The 21937-nt window shown below is 41.6% G+C and overlaps 1 protein-coding gene across 1 annotated transcript in view; it reads right to left on the bottom strand.

The window, feature by feature from the left end:
• marchf4a (membrane-associated ring finger (C3HC4) 4a) overlaps window positions 1-21937 on the bottom strand; it is a 60142-nt gene that overhangs the window by 15960 nt on the left and 22245 nt on the right. The window contains exons 2-3 of the mRNA XM_051111849.1: window positions 9088-9243; window positions 1638-1830 (exon numbers count right to left, since the gene is read on the bottom strand). Coding sequence (XP_050967806.1) covers window positions 1638-1830; window positions 9088-9243 — 349 coding nt within the window. The remainder of the gene's footprint in view (window positions 1-1637; window positions 1831-9087; window positions 9244-21937) is intronic.

Raw genomic sequence — 21937 nt, 5'->3', positions numbered from 1 at the left:
TTCAGCTAATCAGAGAATTACAATGTTATAATTGCAATATATATAAACATTTCTTTTTATTATCAATGTTGAAAACAATTGTGCTGCTTCATATTTATTTTGGAAACAATGATATTTTTTCTTAATATTCTCTGATGAATACTATTGGTGTTTCGTGCTATTTGCAAAATAAATAATTTATTTAAATAAATACATAAATACATAAATAGTAGCAGTAAACAATACCGTTTGCTTATTTAGTAAGCTACACAAATTTATAAGAGAAGTTCACTTCCAGAACAAAAAATTATATTTAATTTAATTATATTTTTACTCACACCCTTGTCATCCTAAATGTACATATCTTTCTTCAGTCATAAAGAAATGATGTTTTTTGAGGCAAACATTTCAGGATTTTTCTCCATATAGTGGACTTCAATGGTGCCCGTGTGTTTGAACTTCCGAAATGCAGTTTAAATGCAGCTTCAAAAGGCTCTAAACGATCCCACACATGGAAGAAGGGTGTTATCTAGCGTAACGATCGGCTATTTGCTAAAATTGACAATTTATATACTTTTTAACCTCAAGTGCTCGTCTTGTCTAGCTCTGTGTGAACTCTGTGCATTCCGGTTCAATACAGTTAGGGAATGTCGAAAAAACTCCCATCCCATTTTCTCCTCCAACTTCAAAATTGTCCTACATTGCTGCAGAAGTATCGACCCAGTGTTTACAAAGTGAATGAGCAAGGAGGGTCAAACACCCTTTACAAAAAAAGGTAAAACATCGATGTGAAGGTAAAACATCGATTCGGAAATTGGAGGAGAAAATGAGATGGGAGTTTTTCACACAGAGCTAGACAAGACGAGCATCTGAGGTTAAAAAGTATATTAATTGTCAATTATTTTAGAACATAACCTATCGTTTCGCTAGATAAGACCCTACTTCCTCGGCTGGGATCATTTAGAGCCCTTTGAAGCTGCATTTAAACTGCATTTTGGAAGTTCAAATTCGCTGGCACCATAGAAATCCACTATATGGAAAACATTCCTGAAATGTTTTCCTCAAGTGGGTGAGTAAATTTTCTGTAAATTTTTGTTCTGGAAGTGAACTTGTTAGTAGACATGTAATGTCTACTAACAATGCTAACTTAAAGTGAACCTTTAAGTTAGCATTGTTAGTAGACATTACATTTTGTCATTAAAAATTTGAATGGTTTTATATATTTTATGGATTTGAATATATTAATTTTGTGACTGCCAGTTTACTGTGGCCAGTTTGAACTGGAAGTGGCTTTGAATCACATCTGCAGAAAACAATTTCAAGTTTTCACTCTTTCAGTCTTTCCATTGCTAGGCATTTTATACAATAGATACATAGAAAATGGCTAATATACAGCAATTACTCATGGCTCCCTGTGGCTTGCCTGAAAAATACAATCCTCTCAGTTCTGCTTGTACATTTTCTTATGTTTTAAGAGGAAAGTGGGCTTGTAATTCAACATGTCTTATTCACTTTCAGCTGGTTCCAACTGATGTCAGTTGCCAGGGAAGCCCCCCCACCCCCTTTCACACTCAGACCAGTAAACAAGCACACATAGAAGCACAGTATTGGTTTTGCTGAGCCAGGTGGCTGCAGTTATTGAGCATCCAATGACCTACCGATGCACACCAGGTCCATGAAGCCATACATGGCGTAACAGATCTGGAAAAGCAGGTCCTGCCGTTGCCACTTGGCCGAGGGGCTGAGGGAGGACCAAACCAGCCAGGAGATGCTGGCTATCAGGAACAGGGATCCCAGTACAGCTGCAGCTATCTGTACTTTCTCGATGACTGTCAAAGAGATGGCCTGCCACTGGAGACACAAAACATATCAATATTATTAATAGATACAGTTAGCACACATTAAAGAGCAGGTCATACAGGTTTTCGAAAAAAATATCTCTTTTGCAGTTTGTAACATAGTTATCCTTCAATGTAAACAGTCTGCAAAGTTAATCAAAAAAGTGCATTATACATAAAGATACTGTCTCTCAAAAGAAAGGGTCGACCCAGAGTCGCCTTAACGAGTCGTTATATTTTCGAATCTTTTGCCTGTTACGATCTACATCACTCTGTAACACATTAGCATAATCACCATTAGCATAATTTCGAAATACGAAAGGTCTGCTCTGCCCACAAAAACCTCCGCTAGTTAGTGTGTTTACATCATGTCAAGAAGACGAGGTGTTCTGTGCTGTGAAAGCAAGTTTGTTTACTTTCCATTGCCGAAAGATGATGATGTGAAGAATCAGTGGTTAAAATTATTTTTTTTCCATGATACCACAGCAATACAATTCGATCCTTTCGTTGTGTGCTAGTCATTTTACCGAGGACTGCTTCTCTAATCTTGGCTTCTATCTTCTTTATTTGAACTAATAAGCATCACCGAACCACAACCTGTAAGTACGACTGATATGTTATGTGTACATTCTCAACTGAGTCCTCAAAATACCTATTTTTTTGTGCTAATATGTGATGTATACCTAGTGCAGCTTTAGGTTTCCAGGTAAACTACAATATTACTGTCTTGCTGAAATAGCTCTGATAATTCGCTGTGAACCCACTATTTTCTAAGAATGTGTCAATTAATGTAGACTGTCGTTGTTCGAATTAATTTGTTTAATAATAAAGAATATAGTGTAGCGCACAGACGCTATAATCATTATGAAATTGCTGTTTATTTTGCTGCACTGGCAGTAAAAAGGTTAATGTGAGGAGTAAAAGACCCGGTAGAGAGAGAGTATTGTCTCATGAGTCACATTAGTACTCGGCTAACATATCCACCATTATTGTTTTGTTAAGTGTTTATTGTTTAGTAGCTAAACTTTAGCTGTGGGCATGATTCACTTGCATACAGTCATGGCCAAAAATATCGGCACCCTTGCAATTCTGTCAGAAAATTCAACACTTCTCACAGAAAATTGTTCCGATTGCAAATGTTTTGGTATTCACATGCTTATTGTTTTTGTTCGCACTGCAACAACACAAAAAACCAGAGAAGAAAAGCCAAACTTGATCAAATTTCACACAGAACTCAAAAATGGACTGGACAAAATTATCGGCACCTTGTCAACGTTGTAATAAATAACTGCTTTTCAAGCATGTGATGTTCCTGTAATTTGTATTTAGACACACCTGTGGCAAGTAATAGGTGTGGGCAATATAGTAATCACACTTGCAACCAGTTAAAAGTTAACTCAACCTTTGTGTTGTGTGTCCCACTGAGCATGGAGAAAAGAAAGAAGTGTAAAGAGTTGTCTGTGGATTTGAGAGAAAAAAAATGTGGAAAAACATGGACAGTCTCAAGGATACAAGTCCATCTCCAGAGATCTTAATGTTCCTGTGTTCACTGTGCACAATATCATCAAGAGGTTTACAGCCCATGGCACTGAATCTAACCTCCCTGGACGTGAACGGAGGAGCAAAATTAATGAAAAATTACAATGAAGGATCGTTCGAATGGTGGATAAAGAACCTTGATTAACTTCCAAACAAATTCAAGCTGATCTGCAGACACAGGGTACAACAGTATCAGCTCGCACTATCCGTCGCCATCTGAAAAGGGATGCTATGGTAGGAGACCCAGGAAGACACCACTGCTGACACAAAGGCATAAAAAAGCAAGACTGGAGTTTGCCAAAATTTATGTGACAAAACCACAATCTTTCTGGGAGAACGTACTGTGGACAAAAGTAGAGCTTTTTGGTAAAGGACATCATGGCACTGTTTACAGAAAAAGAAATGAGGTCTTTAAAGAAAAGAACACAGTCCCAACAGTCAAACATGCTGGAGGTTCGAAGATGTCTTGGGGTTGCTTTGCTGTTTCTGGCACTGGATGCCTTGACTGTGTGAACGGTATCAGGAAATATGATGATTTCCAAAGAATTCTGGGGTGCACCGTAGTGGCCAATGTCAGGAAGCTGTGTCTCTACTAGAGGTCATGGTTCTTCCAGCAGGACAATGAACCGAAACACACTCAGAAATGGTTACAAACAAAGTGCTGCAGAGTTCTGAAATGGCCAGCAATGAGTCCAGATCTGAATCCCATAGAACACCTGTGGGGAGATCTCAAAACAGCAGTTGGGAGAAGGTATCCTTCAAATTTGAATAACCTGGAGCAGTTTGCAAAAGAAGAGTGGTCCAAAATTCCAGTAGAGAGGTGTAAGAAACTCATTCATGGTTACAGAAAGCGATTGATTTAGTTATTTTTTCCAAAGGGGGTGCTACTAAATATTAAGTTAAGGGTGCCAATAATTTTGTCCAGTGCATTTTTTTGGTTCTGTGTGGAATTGTATCAGATTTGAGACAGTCAAAAGATAATAAGTGACTTTCCAGTCAGAATAAAAGATAATGATAATATAAATATGTACACTGCTGTTCAAAAGTTGGGGCTCAGTAAGATTTTTTAAATTAATACTTAAGCAAGAATGAATAAAATTGATCAAGTACATAAAAAGATCAGTATTCACAACTTCTTGCCTTATCCCAAATCATAGACAAATCAACCATAAAAAGCACAACTGATGTTAAAAACAAATCTGTTGTTACGGTGCGTGCTGGATGGACGAGACGGGAAACGAGATACGATACAAACAATTACTTTAATATAAATCTTCATACGAATCAGGCAGGACCAGGCAGGAACAGGCAGGAACACAGCGAAACATCCACGAACACCAAACAACATCAAGGACCGACAGAGAACTCAAAATACAAACAGACTTAAAAAGGGTAACTAATTACAAGGACAGATGAACACAATAATAAGGAAGAAACCAAATTCAACAGAACAACAGGGGGAGACTATGGGAGAAACCAAAACAGAACTGACATAAATGTGACATTACGCCCCCCTCCGAATAGGCGCGTCTCGCGCCGTATAACATAGAAAGGGAAGGTGGGCGGTTCAGGAGGCCATGGCGGATCGGGGAGTTCAGGAGGCCATGGCCGGACAGACAGTACAGGGAAACAACACAGTCCAGGGGGGTGACGAAGGTGGGAGGAGCCAAGGAGGAAACAGGAGGGACCCGGAGCAGGAGAAGCAGAGAGAGACCCAGACCGCAGCCATGATGACGACCCACGGTGGAGCCGACGGAGGGAGGAGCCATGGTGGAGGAAGGGCTGACGACTCCAGGGGGCCGACCGACGGAGGCGGAGCCGCTGGCGGAGGAGCCCGAGGCGGAGACGGAGAGCCGAAGATCCAGGGCGACACCGAGGATCCGAAGGGCCAAGGCGGAGCCCTAGGCTCTGGTGACCGAGGCAGAGGCGGAGATCCGGAGGTGGAGCCGGAGCGACAGAGGATGGAGGCTGTGCCGGAGGGAGGGAGGAGTCCTTAGGAGCCGGTGGGACGGAGTGACGAGGCGCAGCCGGAGGAGCAGAGTCCTGAGGTGACGGAGGGACGACGACCGACCAGGGCGGAGCCGGAAAGACGAGGGAGCCCGGTGGAGCTGGTGGACCAACGGGCGACGATGGAGACGAGGGCGCTGAGAGCCGTGGTGGAGCCGCAGGGTCGGAGGGCCGAGGCGGAGTTCTGGACTCTGAGGCTGGAGGCGGAGATGAAGGATCCTCCAGCCATGACACCAATGGAAGCTGGCAGACCCGCGGCGAGCCCACTGCACAGGTGGTGGGCTGAGGGTGAGCAGAGGGGCTGTCAGGGGACAGCGGTGACCAGACAGACGTTGACATAGGTAGAAGAGGGAGGGTGGGTGGGAATTCCATACAGGCAGGTTGATCATAACAGGTAGATAATTCAGTAAAGAAGTCTATTAAATCCCCAGAGTTATTTTCTAGAACTTCAGTAGAGAAGTCAATCAAGTCCCCAGAGTTGTTTTCCAGCTCACCCCCAGCAGTGGTGCAGTGGGCAGGGCTCTCCATAGCCCTCACTTGCTCCATGTTGCACTCCCCCGTCGTGGTAGCTGTAGCCGGCTCTCGCACCTGATCGGACGTGTAGGGCTCTGGCACTGTGGCGATCTCTGGCTCTGTCGCTCGTGGCTCTGGCTCGTCATCCGCGGTGGGCTCGGGCTCAAACTCCGCGTGTCGGGATGCTGGTAGGCTGGGTTCTGGGTCTTGAGTGGGACTGGTCTCATCCTCCGCGGCCAACAAAGATCTGCTGGACACCAGCACCCACTCGATGTAGTCGACGATGCTCTTTCGAGGACCCTCTCCGGACAGCTGCGCCTTGGTGGTGGTGTTAAGTCCCCTAAGGTAGAATGTGCACAGGCAGCTGTCCGGATAGTGCGTGAGTGGAGCGAGGTACACAAAGTCTCTAGTGTGGTCCTCGAGAGAGCGATTCCCCTGCTCCAGGAGGAGAAGGAGGACGGTGGGGTTATCCATAACGAAAAATAAAAAAAAACAAACACTGAGGAAAAAACAGAAAATAAAGCAGGGAAAACGCCGGGAAAAAACTGTTTCGGTCGGTCCTTCTGTTATGGTGCGTGCTGGATGGACGAGACGGGAAACGAGATATGATACAAACAATTACTTTAATATAAATCTTCATACGAATCAGGCAGGAACATGCAGGAACAGAGCGAAACATCCACAAACACCATCAAACAACATCAAGGACCAACAGAGAACTCAAAATACAAACAGACTTATAAAGGGTAACTAATTACAAGGACAGGTGAACACAATAATAAGGAAAAAACCAAATTCAACAGAACAACAGGGGGAGACTATGGGAGAAACCAAAACAGAACTGACATAAATGTGACATCTGTGAGTAATTTGTAATTTTGTTTCAACCACAGCCAGAGTTCTGTGGTGCACCTTTAAATAACTAAAACAAAGAAAAATCGCCTATTTATCATCTGAAGGTCAGATCAAAAGAAAATAAAAAAAGTCTGAAAGTAAAATCAGTGAGAGCAGAAGCTTTGAACTCAAAAAGCATATAAACTACTTGAGCTAATACAGTATGAAAGAAATAGGATAAACACACTGCTACTGCTCTTAACATTGTGGTGGTACAATGGCACAGTGATCAGATGGCTACATCACAGTGCTGAATGACTACCATAGTCATATCTCATTTATGGTAACCAGAAATGCACTATATGGCCAAAGTTTGTGAACATCGTCTTCTCATGGCTGTGTTTTCATACAGCCATGAAAAATCCAAAAAATGGGACATACTATTTTCTTTCCCAACATAATGATGCTCTCTGCACAAAGTGGGATCCATAAGGAAATAATTTACTGACTGTAGTATAGAAGAACTTGGCTGGCCTTCACAAAACGCCAACCTGAAATTCGCTGAACACCTTCGGGATGACTGTGAGGTAGGCTCCATCGTATAAAATAAGTGTCTGACCTCGCTGATGCTCTGCTGTCTGAATGAGAGCAATGTTCCCTGCAGCCGTGTTCCACCGTCTAGCCTTGCCAGAAGAGTGGAAGAGAGGGCTAATGCCTTATTAATGCCCATGGTTTTGAAATGAATTGCCAATGGCTTTGCTCAGCAAACACACGTGGGTGTCGTGTTCAGGTGTCCACAAATGTTTGACCATGCAGTTTACTTCAAAGAATACCAGTGGTGGACAGAAATGAAACATGTATGCGCTTTATATATGTGTTTTGAAACTTCATATGACAAAATATTATATATATATGGAAATTTAATGTACATCAAATCAATAAATCACATTTGTGTATGAGTACCTCCACTACATTTCCAAAAAAAAAGCAGTTTTTTGAAACCTGCTCTGAGACCTGATAAAAATGTCTGATTGTTGAACAAATCATTCTTTAAAGTCAATTCTTTTCATAAATCACATTCAAAGGCATAGTTAACCCAAAAATGAAAATTACCCCATGATTTATTCTCTCTCAAGGCATCCTAGATGTATGTCACTTTTTTTTTTTTTTAGACGAATCCAATCGGAATTATATTAAAAAATGTCCTGGCTCGTTCAAGCTTTATAATGGCTTTATAATTTCAATAGTCCAAAAGAAGTCCAATATATTTATCCTCCATCATAAAAAAGTGTCCCATGTGGCTTCAGGGGAGGAGGGATAAAAGCCTCCTGAAGTGACTTGATGCATTTTGTAAGAAAAATATCCATATTTAAAACTTAAAAACTGTAATCTCTAGCTTTCGCTAACTGTTGTACTGTCCTACGTATGACGTAGGATGTAGGCGTAAGCTCCAAATAGAATATGCTAGTCTCTTGAGAATCAAGGTTTGTTTACAAGGGCAAAGGAAGCAAAGTTTTCTTTGTTTAGCAAAGGAAAACCAGTCTTCTCTTGACTTATATCAAAATCCTCCTCATTTCTAATTTATGACTGGTGTTTTGTTTTACTCTTTCCTCTGCGCTTCTGCATTCGTCACTTCTCACCAGAGTATGCGCTACATTTACATCCTATGTCATCTGCCGGATTGATGTACATGATAGATAGCAAAGCTAGAGATCACTGTTTATAAAGAAAATATAGTTATTTTGCTTACAAAAATGCATAGATTCGCTTCAGGAGGCATTTATTTACCCCCCAGAGCCATGTTGGACACTTTTTATGATGGATGGATGTGCTTTATTTGACGTCTTCTGCACTGTTGAAGCTTGGAAGAGCCAGATATAACTCATAATCGATTCGTCTGAAAGAAGAAAGTCATATACACAGGTTGGAAGCCTTGAGGGTGAGTAAATCAAGGGGTAATTTTCATCTTTGGGTGACCTATACGTTTACTGATTTATTTGAGAATTCAGCTGATCTGATTGCAGAAGTTCACAGCTCACTGATTCAATGATCTGTCTTATCAAGTCTCAAGTTAACAAATCACTGAATTGGTCTTGTCTGACTCAAAATGAGCCAATCAAGAGTAATATGATCCTCCGAGCTATCCGAGATATCTAAAAATCCATAATAATGTCAGACTAAGCTCTAACCTGTTTAAAGTCGATTCTGTGTGCGTAGCTGGGGCATTAGACCCGTCTCTCTTAGGTATTTTGAGTAGGAGGTATATGAAATAAAATAATAAATAATAAAGAACTCATCGAACAGTACTTTCATTTTTGAAACATGCTTTCGCATTTTTGTACTAAGTCCACATAAGCCCAGGCAAGCGGTAAGTTACCTGTAGTGGGTTCTTGGTGCTGATGGCGATGACCTGGTATTTGTAGTAGCAGAGTTCACAGCTCCAGGATCCTCTCTCACTGATCCACTTAATAAGACAGGGCTCATGAGTGCAGCGAACGGAACCACTACAGCGACACGGGCTCAGAAGCTCCCCCTGCAGGACACAACACATGCTAACATTAGAAGAAGCTAATCTATGATTTTTCAAATAATCTCGAAACCCCATACAGAAACTCCTGGCTCGATGATAAATATGTTAAGACACAATAATATATTTTCCTTACACTCTGAATAAATGTAAGTGTATGAATGCTTGTTTCCACCACCAATTAAAACATAAAAAGGTAATTGCAACTTTTAATGCCACAATTTTTACATTTTTCTTGCAGTTCTGAGGAAGAAAGTTATAATTCCAAGATATAAACTCATTTACACTAGTGTGTTTTCACTGCATTTCAAAAAAGATTTCCATCCACACTACACAGCCAAAAATGCATCCCTGCTGAAAAAAAACCAAACAACAGCAACAACAAAAAATAGACTCCATCACAAAATCTGTAATGGTTTTACTTGTTAAAATGGGACTTGTATTGGTTTTAATGGAAACTGTTATGGACCCTGTGGGTTTCTACTGGAAATTTGTCCTAAATCTTAATGGAATAAGTCCCAAAACACACTACAGAAAACCATTTTTAAGTTGATGGTTTGTAATGTTTGTAATGGTATTTTTAGTGGAAACCATCAGAATTTCTGTGAAGGTTTCTATTGTTTTCAAAACGCCATCATTTTCAAAAGTCTCTGTGTTTGGTCTGTTTACACTGAAACGCAACCCTGAAGTTTTCAAACTAAAATGGGATCTGCAGCATTTTCGAAAGTCTCAGTTTTTGAGAGTGGAAAACACCGGATTAGTGTAAACGACAGGCGTAATGGTAACAAAAGTTATATGTTTTAAGACAAGAAAATGCACTAGTGTAAACTTAGCCTAAAACAGGGTCTGCAGCATTTTCTAAAGTCTCCATTTATGAGGGTTGAAAACGCCGGAGTAGTTTAAATGACAGGCGTAACTGTAACAAAAGTTATGCGTTTTAAGACTAAAATGCACTAGTGTAAACTTAAAATAGGGTCTGCAACATTTGAGAAAGTCTCAGTTTTCAAGGGTTGAAAATGACAGAGTAGTGTAAATGACAGGTGTAATCGTAACAAAAGTTATGTGTTTTAAAATAAAAACACAATAGTGTAAATGTAGTCTAAAACGTGGTCTGCAGCGCTTTCTAAAGTATCAGTTTTCGAGGGTTGAAAACACCAGAGTAGTGTAAATGACAGGCGTAATGGTAACAAAAGTTATGAGTTTTAAAACAAAAATCCACTAGCGTAAACGTAACCTCAGAATTCACACTTTTTCTTTTTGTTTTTTTGCAGTTATGACTTTTTTTCTCTGAATTCTGAGTTTACATATTGCAAAAATGAAAATTTTCATTTCATGCTTAATAAAGATATGGAGGCAGTATGGTATAAAAATGTAACTGCGACATCATCTCACAGTTCCTTTCTTTCAAGAATTGCAAGTTTATATCTCAGAAATGTTGACTATTTTGTGTATTTTTTGCGAGAAAAAGTTTGAATAGTGAGATACAAAGTTAGACCTCTATCTATCTATTTAGACCTCCTCATTTTTAATGGTGACATATACAGGACTCCAATTGTTTCATTTTCTCAAACCCATGCAAGTTTGTGTTCATCTCAAAATCCAACCAACATCCAATGCACAGAACCAAGTCCCCGCCCTACATTTTTTTATTTTTTGAATAATCCATTACACTCAAATGTACATCACAGAACAGAAGAAAAAATCTCTTTCAGGTGTGGTTACATTCACAAAATGTCTTTTTTAAAGGAAATTCACGCCAGTTTAAAAATATTTATCAAGGTAATACTTTTTTTTTTATTTTGTTTTACAAATTTAATTAATTATACACTCATAAATATCATTATTCATTATCATTATCAGGCAAATTGTCTGATATTTCCCAAGTTTTTCAAATAATAATAAGCAATGAAGTAGTTACAACATAGGCCTATTCGTTATTATGGCAGGACAGTTTTATTGTCCTATATTTTTGACTTTATGCCCCCCAAAAATATCAAAAAGAATTTTAATTGAGACTTCAAAAACATGTTAATTCTAGAAGAGGTATATTCAAGCCATTGTATGTATGAATTGCATTATTAAAGTATTTTCTTGAATAAATGAATAGATCCAGTCCAAAACATGAGCGTCACATCATTGACCCATCCATTAGTTGTACAAATTATTAATGAGGACCACTTAAGAGTTACTTGGGACATGCCCTAGTGACCTTCACAAAAACTACACCCACGGGACATTCATTTGGGAAAGATGGTTTAACAGAGTTGCTTGTCTTAAAACTCAAACAGCAAAGGAATATAATTTGATTGATTACTGCTTTGCAGTCCATGTGAATCATGCATAGACTAAGACAACAAACCTACTGCCTCCAAATCACACGTCTTACTGCAGGCTTAAACATTTCAAGTGCTGCATGTCAAAATATCATCACAGAAGCCTCACAGCAGTATTTACAAGGTTTCAAAACAGCACACGTTTCAAGCGTGCCTCTTGTGAGATTTGTGTGGGTGACCAATAGTTGCCTAATCCAGCTTGTGTTTAATTTGAGCTTATTTAACTAGCGCAAAGAATATCTATACATCCGTCCGGAACTGTGCACAAGAGCGAACATTCGTCATAGCAGATTCCATTGCTTTGTAAATAGGAACCAGACACAATGACAGCATCTATCATTTGGCCTTACAAACACATTCACATACACACACCATAATGACGAATGATCAGATAAAAGCATCTGTTTGGTCCCTGGCAACAGTGCGCCGGGACTTGCTCACTGATTGGAGCTGCGTCAAACTGATCCCTATGGCACTGATAGAAATTACCTTCCTGAGCTGATCAGATTCCGTGCACTGTCTTTTTGCTTCGGTTTAGCACCTACTGAATTTCCATCAGCATAAAGTATGAATTATTTACCCACAGCGTTCTCAGAAGGAGATATTTAGAGAGAGATTAGGATGGCAACTCAAATTTCCTTCAAGTTATGCAGGGTAAGAAAACACAGATCACTACTTTGCCCTGGAGCTCTGAGGAACGGCGCTAATGAGCGTCGTTTCCGGTAGTCGGCTTGATGTCCCTCACTGAACTGACACACTCATTTAGCTCTACATGCGCAGGGTTATGTCCAACTCTTTAACATGGCGCTCATTCACAAACTGCTGAAAATACAGTTCAGATAAGGCTCACATTTAAGCAGCTGTTTATCCGGTCTCATGGGAAAAATGTGACAATGTAAAACCTGAAATATGTTGCTCCAGGTACAAACTGCTGCAGTTTACAGTTTTTCTCATATTGACACAAATCAAGACAAAAGGGGAAAGTTAATATTATTTGTTTGTCTATTCCTCTGGCTTTTAAATATGTTAAACATCCCAATACAAAAATGTAAACAGAGTGTTCTAATGAAGAGGGTCAAAACAGGACAGAATTACTTGTATTGCTTCTAAATTATGATGTTTTTTGATGTAAACATTGTGATGCCATTGACCTTAGAGAACTGTACAAAATAATAAAAAAGGCAGTTCTTGAACCTTTAAAGATATGGGGGCTTGTTTCCAGCACAGAATTGAATAATAAAAAAATTGTGAGATTTTTTTTAGTCTGTCCCTTACATAAGTGTGTTGTCTGACTTGAATATGTTAAATCTAGTATAATAGTTCAATATATATATATATATATATATATATATATATATATATATATATGTGTGTGTGTGTATTATTTTTTATTAACTATCTGTAATGTGGGGTTGTGTTTGGGTTTTGTTTCATGTTCATGTTTTCATGCCTTTTATTTTGTAGTTTGATTCATGCTGTTTGTGTGTTGCTTCCCTTGCCCTCATGTGTTCCTGCTACTGGTCCCTTAGTTCAATGTGCCATGTTCTCATTGGTTGTTCTAGTCATGTGTCTGTTTGCTCATTGGTTTGTTCTTGTCATGTGACCCTCTTTGTTTGGTATAAGTAGCACTCATGTTGCCATTGTCTCTTGTCTTGTATTAATGTGGTAACCTGCTGTTGCTAAGTTCTGTCCCCATGCTAGGCTCTGTCCCCATGCTGGCTGTGCTAAGCTCTAGTCTGTGCTGTAGTTTGATTTTCATGCTGTTCGTATCTTGCTTCCATTCCCCTCGTGTGTTCCTGCTACTGGTCCCTTAGTTCAATGTGTCATGTTCTCATTGGGTTGTTCTTGTCATGTGTCTTTGTTCGGTATAAGTAGCCCTCATGTTGCCATTGTCTCTTGTCTTGTATTAATGTAGTAACCTGCTGTTGGTGAGTCTGTTCCCATGCTAAGTTCTGTTCCCATGCTATGCTAAGATCTGTTACCATGCTATGCTAAGCTCTGTCCTCATGCTGGCTGTGCTAGGCTCTGTCCCAATGCCGACCGTGCTAGGCTCTGTCCACATGCTGGCTGTGCTAAGTTCTAGTCTGTGCTGTAGATTGATGTTATGTTAAGTTCTGTTCCCATGCTATGCTAAGCTCTGTCCCCATGTTAGGCTCTGTCCCCATGCTGGCTGTGCTAGGCTCTGTCCACATGATGGCTGTGCTAAGCTCTGTCCCCATGCTGGTTGTGTTAGGCTCTGTCCCCATGCTGGCTGTGCTAGGTTCTGTCCCCATGTTGGCTGTGCTAAGCTCTGTGCCCATGCTAGGTTCTGTCCCCATGCTATGCTAGGTTCTGTCCCCATGCTATACTAGATTCTGTTCCCATGCTATGTTAGGTTCTGTTCCCATGCTATGCTAGGCTCTGTCCACATGCTGGCTCTGCTAGGCTCTGTCCACATGCTGGCTGTGCTAAGCTCTGTCCACATGCTGGCTGTGCTAAGCTCTGTCCACATGCTGGCTGTGCTAAGCTCTAGTCTGTGCTGTAGTTTGATGTTATGCTAAGCATGTGTTATAAGTTCTGTTCCCATGCTAAATTCTGTTCCCATACTATGTTAAGATCTGTTACCATGCTATGCTAAGCTCTGCCCCCATGCTGGCTGTGCTAGGCTCTGTCCCCATGCTGGCTGTGCTAAGCTCTAGTCTGTGCTGTAGTTTGATGTTATGCTAAGCATGTGTTATGATAAGTTCTGTTCCCATGCTAAATTCTGTTCCCATGCTATGCTAAGATCTGTTGCTCCCCATGCTGTGCTAGGCTCTGTCATGTGTTCCTGCTATTGGTCCCATGATGCTGGGCTCTGCCCCCATGCTGGCTGTGCTAGGCTCTGTCCCCATGCTGGCTGTGCTGGGCTCTGTCCCCATGCTAGGCTCTGTCCACATGCTGGCTCTGCTAGGCTCTGTCCCCATGCTGGCTGTGCTGGGTTCTGTCCCCATGCTGGCTGTGTTGGGCTCTGTCCCCATGCTAGGCTCTGTCCCCATGCTGGCTGTGCTAAGCTCTAGTCTGTGCTGTAGTTTGATGTTACGCTAAGCATGTGTTATGCTAAGTTCTGTTCCCATGCTAAATTATGTTTCCATGCTATGCTAAGATCTGTTACCATGCTATGCTAAGCTCTGTCCCCATGCTGGCTGTGCTAGGCTCTGTCCTCATGCTGGCTGTGCTAGGCTCTGTCCACATGCTGGCTGTGCTAAGCTCTGTGCCCATGCTAGGTTGTGTTCCCATGCTATGCTAGGCTCTGTTCACATGTTGACTGTGCTAGGCTCTGTCCACATGCTGGCTGTGCTAAGCTCTAGTCTGTGTTGTAGTTTGATTCATGCTGTTTGTGTCTTGCTTCCATTGCCCTCATGTGTTCCTGCTATTGGTCCCATGAGCCTGTTTCCTTGTTAAGTTCTGTTCCCATGCTATGCTAGGCTCTGTCCCCATGCTGGCTGTGCTAGGCTCTGTCCCCATGCTGGCTGTGCTAGGCTCTGTCCATATGCTGGCTGTGCTCCATATGCTGGCTCTGTGTCCACATGTTGGCTGTGCTAGGCTCTGTCCCGATGCTAGCTCTGCTAGGCTCTGTCCCAGTGCCGACTGTGCTAGGCTCTGTCCACATGCTGGCTGTGCTAAGTTCTAGTCTGTGCTGTAGATTGATGTTATGCTAAGTTCTGTTCCCATGCTATGTTAAGCTCTGTCCCCATGTTAGGCTCTGTCCCCATGCTGGCTGTGCTGGGCTCTGTCCCCATGCTAGGCTCTGTCCACATGCTGGTTGTGTTAGGCTCTGTCCCCATGCTGGCTGTTCTAGGTTCTGTCCCCATGTTGGCTGTGCTAAGCTCTGTCCCCATGCTAGGTTCTGTTCCCATGCTATGCTAGGTTCTGTTCCCATGCTATGTTAGGTTCTGTTCCCATGCTATGCTAGGCTCTGTCCACATGCTGGCTGTGCTAGGCTCTGTCCACATGCTGGCTGTGTTAAGCTCTGTCCACATGCTGGCTGTGTTAAGCTCTGTCCACATGCTGGCTGTGCTAAGCTCTGTCCACATGCTGGCTGTGCTAAGCTCTAGTCTGTGCTGTAGTTTGATGTTATGCTAAGCATGTGTTATGATAAGTTCTGTTCCCATGCTAAATTCTGTTCCCATGCTATGTTAAGATCTGTTACCATGCTATGCTAAGCTCTGTCCCCATGCAAGGCTCTGCTAGGCTCTGTCCACATGCTGGCTGTGCTAAGCTCTGTCCACATGCTGGCTGTGTTAAGCTCTAGTCTGTGCTGTAGTTTGATGTTATGCTAAGCATGTGTTATGATAAGTTCTGTTCCCATGCTAAATTCTGTTCCCATGCTATGCTAAGATCTGTTACCATGCTATGCTAAGCTCTGTCCCCATGCTGGCTGTGCTGGGCTCTGTCCCCATGCTGGCTGTGCTGGGCTCTGTCCCCATGCTAGGCTCTGTCCACATGCTGGCTCTGCTAGGCTCTGTCCCCATGCTGGCTGTGCTGGGTTCTGCCCCATGCTAGGCTCTGCTCGGCTCTGTCCCCATGCTGGCTGTGCTGGGCTCTGTCCCCATGCTAGGCTCTGTCCCCATGCTGGCTGTGCTAGGTTCTGTCCCCATGCTGGCTGTGCTAAGCTCTAGTCTGTGCTGTAGTTTGATGTTATGCTAAGCATGTGTTATGATAAGTTCTGTTCCCATGCTAAATTATGTTTCCATGCTATGCTAAGATCTGTTACCATGCTATGCTAAGCTCTGTCCCCATGTTGGCTATGTTAGGCTCTGTCCTCATGCTGGCTGTGCTAGGCTCTGTCCACATGCTGGCTGTGCTAAGCTCTGTGCCCATGCTAGGTTGTGTTCCCATGCTATGCTAGGCTCTGTTCACATGCTGGCTGTGCTAGGCTCTGTCCACATGCTGGCTCTGCTAGGTTCTGTTCCCATGCTATGCTAGGCTCTGTCCACATGCTGGCTGTGCTAGGCTCTGTCCACATGCTGGCTGTGTTAAGCTCTGTCCACATGCTGGCTGTGCTAAGCTCTGTCCACATGCTGGCTGTGCTAAGCTCTAGTCTGTGCTGTAGTTTGATGTTATGCTAAGCATGTGTTATAATAAGTTCTGTTCCCATGCTAAATTCTGTTCCCATGCTATGTTAAGATCTGTTACCATGCTATGCTAAGCTCTGCCCCCATGCTGGCTGTGCTAGGCTCTGTCCCCATGCAAGGCTCTGCTAGGCTCTGTCCACATGCTGGCTGTGCTAAGCTCTGTCCACATGCTGGCTGTGCTAAGCTCTGTCCACATGCTGGCTGTGTTAAGCTCTAGTCTGTGCTGTAGTTTGATGTTATGCTAAGCATGTGTTATGATAAGTTCTGTTCCCATGCTAAATTCTGTTCCCATGCTATGCTAAGATCTGTTACCATGCTATGCTAAGCTCTGTCCCCATGCTGGCTGTGCTGGGCTCTGTCCCCATGCTGGCTGTGCTGTCCCCATGCTGGCTCTGCTAGGCTCTGTCCCCATGCTGGCTGTGCTGGGTTCTGCCCCATGCTAGGCTCTGCTCGGCTCTGTCCCCATGCTGGCTGTGCTGGGCTCTGTCCCCATGCTAGGCTCTGTCCCCATGCTGGCTGTGCTAGGTTCTGTCCCCATGCTGGCTGTGCTAAGCTCTAGTCTGTGCTGTAGTTTGATGTTACACTAAGCATGTGTTATGCTAAGTTCTGTTCCCATGCTAAATTATGTTTCCATGCTATGCTAAGATCTGTTACCATGCTATGCTAAGCTCTGTCCCCATGCTGGCTGTGCTAAGCTCTAGTCTGTGCTGTAGTTTGATGTTACACTAAGCATGTGTTATGCTAAGTTCTGTTCCCATGCTAAATTATGTTTCCATGCTATGCTAAGATCTGTTACCATGCTATGCTAAGCTCTGTCCCCATGCTGGCTGTGTTAGGCTCTGTCCTCATGCTGGCTGTGCTAGGCTCTGTCCACATGCTGGCTGTGCTAAGCTCTGTGCCCATGCTAGGTTGTGTTCCCATGCTATGCTAGGCTCTGTTCACATGCTGGCTGTGCTAGGCTCTGTCCACATGCTGGCTCTGCTAGGCTCTGTCCCCATGCTGGCTGTGCTAAGCTCTAGTCTGTGTTGTAGTTTGATTCATGCTGTTTGTGTCTTGCTTTCATTGCCCTCATGTGTTCCTGCTATTGGTCCCATGAGCCTGTTTCCTTGTTAAGTTCTGTTCCCATGCTATGCTAGGCTCTGTCCATATGCTGGCTGTGCTAGGCTCTGTCCATATGCTGGCTGTGCTAGGCTCTGTCCACATGTTGGCTGTGCTAGGCTCTGTCCCGATGCTAGCTCTGCTAAGCTCTGTCCACATGCTGGCTGTGCTAGGCTCTGTCCACATGTTGGCTGTGCTAGGCTCTGTCCACATGCTGGCTGTGCTAGGCTCTGTCCACATGCTGGCTGTGCTAAGCTCTGTCCACATGCTGGCTGTGCTAAGCTCTGTCCACATGCTGGCTGTGTTAAGCTCTAGTCTGTGCTGTAGTTTGATGTTATGCTAAGCATGTGTTTATAAGTTCTGTTCCCATGCTATGCTAAGATCTGTTACCATGCTATGCTAAGCTCTGTCCACATGCTGGCTGTGCTAGGCTCTGTCCACATGTTGGCTGTGCTAGGCTCTGTCCACATGCTGGCTATGCTAGGCTCTGTCCACATGCTGGCTGTGCTAGGCTCTGTCCACATGCTGGCTGTGCTAGGCTCTGTTCACATGCTGGCTGTGCCAGGCTCTGTCCCCATGCTAGGCTCGGTCCCCATGCTGGCTGTGCTAAGCTCTGTCCCCATGCTAGGTTCTGTTTCCATGCTATGCTAGGTTCTGTCCCCGTGCTGGCTGTGCTAAGCTCTGTCCACATGCTGGCTGTGCTAAGCTCTAGTCTTGCTTCCATTGTCCTCATGTGTTCCTGCTATTGGTCCCTTAGTTCAATGCATCATGTCCTCATTGGTTGTTCTGGTCATGTGTGTTTATTCATTGCTTTGTTCTTGTCATGTGACCCTCTTTCTTCAGTATAAGTAGCCCTCATGTTGCCATTGTCTCTTGTCTTGTATTAATGTGGTAACCTGCTTTTGGTGAGTCCGTTCCCATGCTAAGTTCTGTCCCCATGCTGTGCTAGGTTCTGTTCCCATGCTATGCTAGGTTCTGTCCCCATGCTATGCTAGGTTCTGTTCCCATGCTATGCTAGGTTCTGTCCCCATGATATGCTAGGTTCTGTCCCCATGATATGTTAAGTTCTGTTCTCATGCTGTGCTAAGTTGTTTTCCCATGCTGGCTGTGCTAAGCTCTGTCCCCATGCTGACTGTGCTAAGCTCTAGTCTGTGCTGTAGTTTGATTCATGCTGTTTGTGACTTGCTTCCATTGCCGTTATGTGTTTCTGTTATTGGTCCCTTAGTTCAATGTGTCATGTTCTCATTGGTTGTTCTAGTCATGTGTCTTTTTGCTCATTGGTTTGTTCTTGTCATGTGACCCTCTTTGTTTGGTATAATTAGCCCTCATGTTGCCATTGTCTCTTGTCTTGTATTAATGTGGTAACCTGCTGTTGGTGAGTCTGTTCCCATGCTAAGTTCTGTTCCATGCTATGCTAGGGTCTGTTCTCATGCTAAGTTCTGTTCCCATGCTGTGCTAAGTTCTGTCCCTATGCTGGCAGTGCTAAGTTCTGTCCCCATGCTGGCTGTGCTAAACTCTGTCCCCATGCTGGCTGTGCTAAGCTCTGTCCCCATGCTGGTTGTGCTAAGCTCTGTCCTCATGCTGGCTGTGCTAAGCTCTAAATTATAATTTTTTTTTTTTCTTTTAATGTGAAAAATTATATGTTGACCTCAGAGAACTGTACAAAATAATAAAAAAGATATGGAGGCTTGTTTCCACCACGGAATAAAAAAAAAAAAAAAAAAAAAAACATTGCATGTTTGAATCTCACAAATTCTGACTATTTTGTCCTTTTGAAAAAAAGTTTGAATTGTGAGATTTATTAAAAAATTTTATTTATTTTTTTTTATTTTATTCTATGCTCTGTTCCTTACACAAGTGTGTTGTCTTTTGAATATGTTAAATATAGTGTAATAGTGTCAAGGTTATGGACAAGGTTATGTCTCTGTGTTTTACTTCTATCTTGGTTCCTGTTTCCTTTTTTTGGTCTTGTTCCTTTCCTTGTTAAGTTAATTGATTATTTCACACACCTGTTTATCATTTAACTCCCTCATTTGCCCATGTATTTAAACCCCATTCTGTTTAGTCTTTGGTTTTCCGGTCACAGTTATATTTATGTTGTGTACACCTTCATCCTGTTTTGTTGTTGTTATTAAATTGAATAAATTTGGATTATACCTGCTGTCTCCTCCCTACACTACCGTAACAGATCATTGATTTTTGTTTTGTTTAGTTTTGTCAACTATCCCATCCCAATGAGGAGGGTCAAAACGGGACAGAAAATAGCCTATTCCTTCCAAATTAGTTTTTTGATGTAAAAAAAAAAAAAAAAAAATCTTGATAACATTTATAAGTTGACCTCAGAGAACTGTACAAAATAATGAAAAAGGCAATTCATGACTCCTTTAAAGATATGAAGGCTTGTTTCCGCCACAGAAAAAACACAGTTCACAGTTCCTTTCATCTCAGAATTCCAAGTCTGAATCTCACATTTTGATTATTTTGTCCTGTTGTGAGAAAAAGGCTTGAATTTTTTTTTTTCTTATAGGCAGAGTTAACAACCCAGTGTTTACAAAGTGAACGTGCAAAGAAAGTCAAACGCCCTGTACAAAAAAAAAAAGTAAATGATGTTGGATGATTTTGAAGTTGGAGGAGAAAATGAGACAAAGTTTTTCACCCTACCCTACCTTTTTGAACTGAAGAATGCAGATAAAGAACTAACCATGCATGGCCTTTTCAATGTGATTATAAAATGTGTGAAGATGTGCATGCGCATTTAAGAGCTAGTGCAAGACGAGCATTTGTTGTTAAAAAGTACATTATTTTTATTTTTTTGTTTTTTGACCTATTGTTTCACTAGATAAGACTCTTATTCCTCAGCCGGGATCGTGTACAACCCTTTGATGCTGCACTGAAACAGCAGTTTAGACCTTCAATCCATTGGCCACCATAAAGTCCACTATATGGAGAAAAATCGTGGAATGTTTTTCTAAAAAACACTTGATTTCTTTGCGACTGAAGAAAGAACGACATCTTTGGTGACATGGGCGTAAGTAAATTAAAAAAAAATATATTTTGGAAGTTAACTAATCCCTTAAATATAGTGTAATAGTTGGTGTTTTTTTTTTTTTTTTTTTTTTTTTTTTTTTTTTTTGTATCAGCTATCCCAATACAACAATTTAAACAGAGTGTACCGAGGGAGGTCAAAGCAAGACAGAAAATCGCCCATTTCTTCTAAATTATGATGTTTTCATGTAAAAATCTTGATAACATTATAAGTTGAATTGTGACTTCATCTCACAGTTCCTTTCTTTTCAGAATTGCATGTTTGTATCTCTCAAATTCTGACTGACTATTTTGTCTTTTTGTGAGAAAGTTTGAATTGTGAGTTTCTTTTTATTTGTTCCTTACATAAGTGTGTTGTCTGGCAATTGAATATGTTAAATGTAGTGTAATAGTGTTTTGTTTTGTTTTTTTTTTTTTTTTTTTTTTTTTTTAGCTGATAGCGTCAGCTATCTCAATACAAACATTTAACCAGAGCGTTCCAATGAGGAGGGTCAAAACAGGACAGAAAATACACTGTAAAAAAAATTCTGTAAAATTTACAGTAAAAAAAAAATGGCAGCTGTGGTTGCCGGAATTTACCACAAAAAAATATGGTAGCAACGTTTAACGGTTTGCAGTTTTTATTTAAATTTACAGGTAAATACAGTAATTTAATTAACTGATATAATGTACCAAGCTATTGAAGTACTGAAATCTGTTTTGTACCTTTGTAATACACTGATAACCACCAAAAGCAGGTGATGAAGAGAGTCACATGATGAACCAAAGGTCATCACACACAGCTTTTAAAAATTAACATAGAAGGTGCACAGTGTCATTCACACAAACACTAATCACCATCATGGTAACACACAATTTGAAACTGAAATAATGCAATAAACATTAATTCAACAACATTAAATGTAACATACAACAACAAAGTTATTTATTTCAACAAAAAAACATCAAATTTAAAAAAGTGTAGTTTTTTTTAGCATTACGTTCACAGTCATTCTTTACAGTGTAGCCTCTTACTTCTAAATTGTTTTTTGATGTAAAAAAAATTTTGATAACATAAGTTGACCTCAGAGAACTATACAAAATAATAAAAAAAGGCAGTTGATGACTCCTTTAAAGATATGGAGGCTTGTT

Source organism: Labeo rohita, chromosome 1 (genome assembly GCF_022985175.1).
Source record: "Labeo rohita strain BAU-BD-2019 chromosome 1, IGBB_LRoh.1.0, whole genome shotgun sequence".
NCBI lineage: Eukaryota > Metazoa > Chordata > Actinopteri > Cypriniformes > Cyprinidae > Labeo > Labeo rohita.
Note: the sequence above shows the minus strand (reverse complement) of the source record. Positions and strands in the feature narration are given on the sequence as shown.